The sequence below is a fragment of the Octopus bimaculoides genome, chromosome 22, assembly GCF_001194135.2.
Source record: "Octopus bimaculoides isolate UCB-OBI-ISO-001 chromosome 22, ASM119413v2, whole genome shotgun sequence".
Classification (NCBI taxonomy): domain Eukaryota; kingdom Metazoa; phylum Mollusca; class Cephalopoda; order Octopoda; family Octopodidae; genus Octopus; species Octopus bimaculoides.
The window spans coordinates 8,137,746-8,138,862 of record NC_069002.1 but is presented as its reverse complement, the minus strand read 5'-3'; the positions used below and the strand labels follow the sequence as shown (position 1 = coordinate 8,138,862).

The 1,117-nt window shown below is 31.0% G+C and overlaps 1 protein-coding gene across 2 annotated transcripts in view; it reads left to right on the top strand.

Moving 5' to 3' along the window:
- Nucleotides 1-1,117, top strand: part of LOC106873806 (interaptin) — a 27,026-nt gene that overhangs the window by 19,679 nt on the left and 6,230 nt on the right. For both annotated transcript variants that reach the window (XM_014921319.2, XM_052975849.1), the window contains exon 16: nucleotides 487-540. In XM_014921319.2, the coding sequence (XP_014776805.1) occupies nucleotides 487-540 (54 nt within the window). The remainder of the gene's footprint in view (nucleotides 1-486; nucleotides 541-1,117) is intronic.

The following is a 1,117-nucleotide window of genomic DNA, read 5'->3' as shown; positions in this document are numbered from 1 at the left end:
ATATCGCTATTTCATCCTTATTTGAATTCATCAGCATGACACAACCCGAGCCAAATAAATCAAAATAAATTAAGTATTAAAAGAGGTCAAACATTTCTTATAGTTGGATAATATTCACAATTTAGACGACATTCATCGAATGTATTATTTTCTTTTGTTTTTTTTTCTTTTTGTCATAAAATATTAGAGAAGAGGGAGAGGGAAAATTCCGGCGTACAGATTAACTGTTTCCAGAGATTTCTGCCTTATGAAGTTGCTCTTGTGGTAGTTTCTGTTTCAGATTTTAACTACGAATAACATTCAGAAGTTGATTCAGATAACTTACATTTTGATATTCGAATTTTAACTTTCAAATCTGTGAAACTCCGAGACAAAACTAAAGAATCTTTATGTAGCTGTTTGGACCAGTGGTTTCTAATCTATGAATTTATAAATGATTATTAGTTTCATCTGTTAATGTTTTTAATTACTTAATGTCTATTTCAGAAACAACAAAAGCTGCAACAAGAATCTGAAGAAAAGAAAAAGAAATTTGACGAGGTATTTTATATTCTATATCAAATTTAAAGCGCGTGAAAACTGTCGTTTACTATTGACTTCTGGTCGACAAATGAATTGTGGGTGAACTTGGTCGGTATAACCTTTACGAGACATTTGGCTCACCTTGTATATCAACGTTATATTATTTTAACACATAGCAATTAACAGTAATAAACACTGTATTTATTACATAAAGACATAGTGAAAGATATATTTAAAAATACACACGTAGACAGACAGTGAGAAACATCCGCAGACCCCCCCCCACACACACACACATGCTCACACACTCATTCTCACACACGCACGTACACATATTCACATATATGTGCTGTCAGTTAAATTTGCTTATTTCTCTTTTCCTGCTTCGTCGTCATATGTCTGAAAAGAGGTAAAAGTTATTTAAACTACAAAAGAAACAAGCAAAAAAAAAAAAGGATAAACAAAAGTCTGTAGAGGAAATATAAAACTACAAACAAGCAAACAAAAAAAAACCTACCGTAAAAATATTTTTTGTTCTAATTCAAAAGACCGGAAAGGATTAAATTAAATGGAAACAAAATGGTAAGAGCAAATT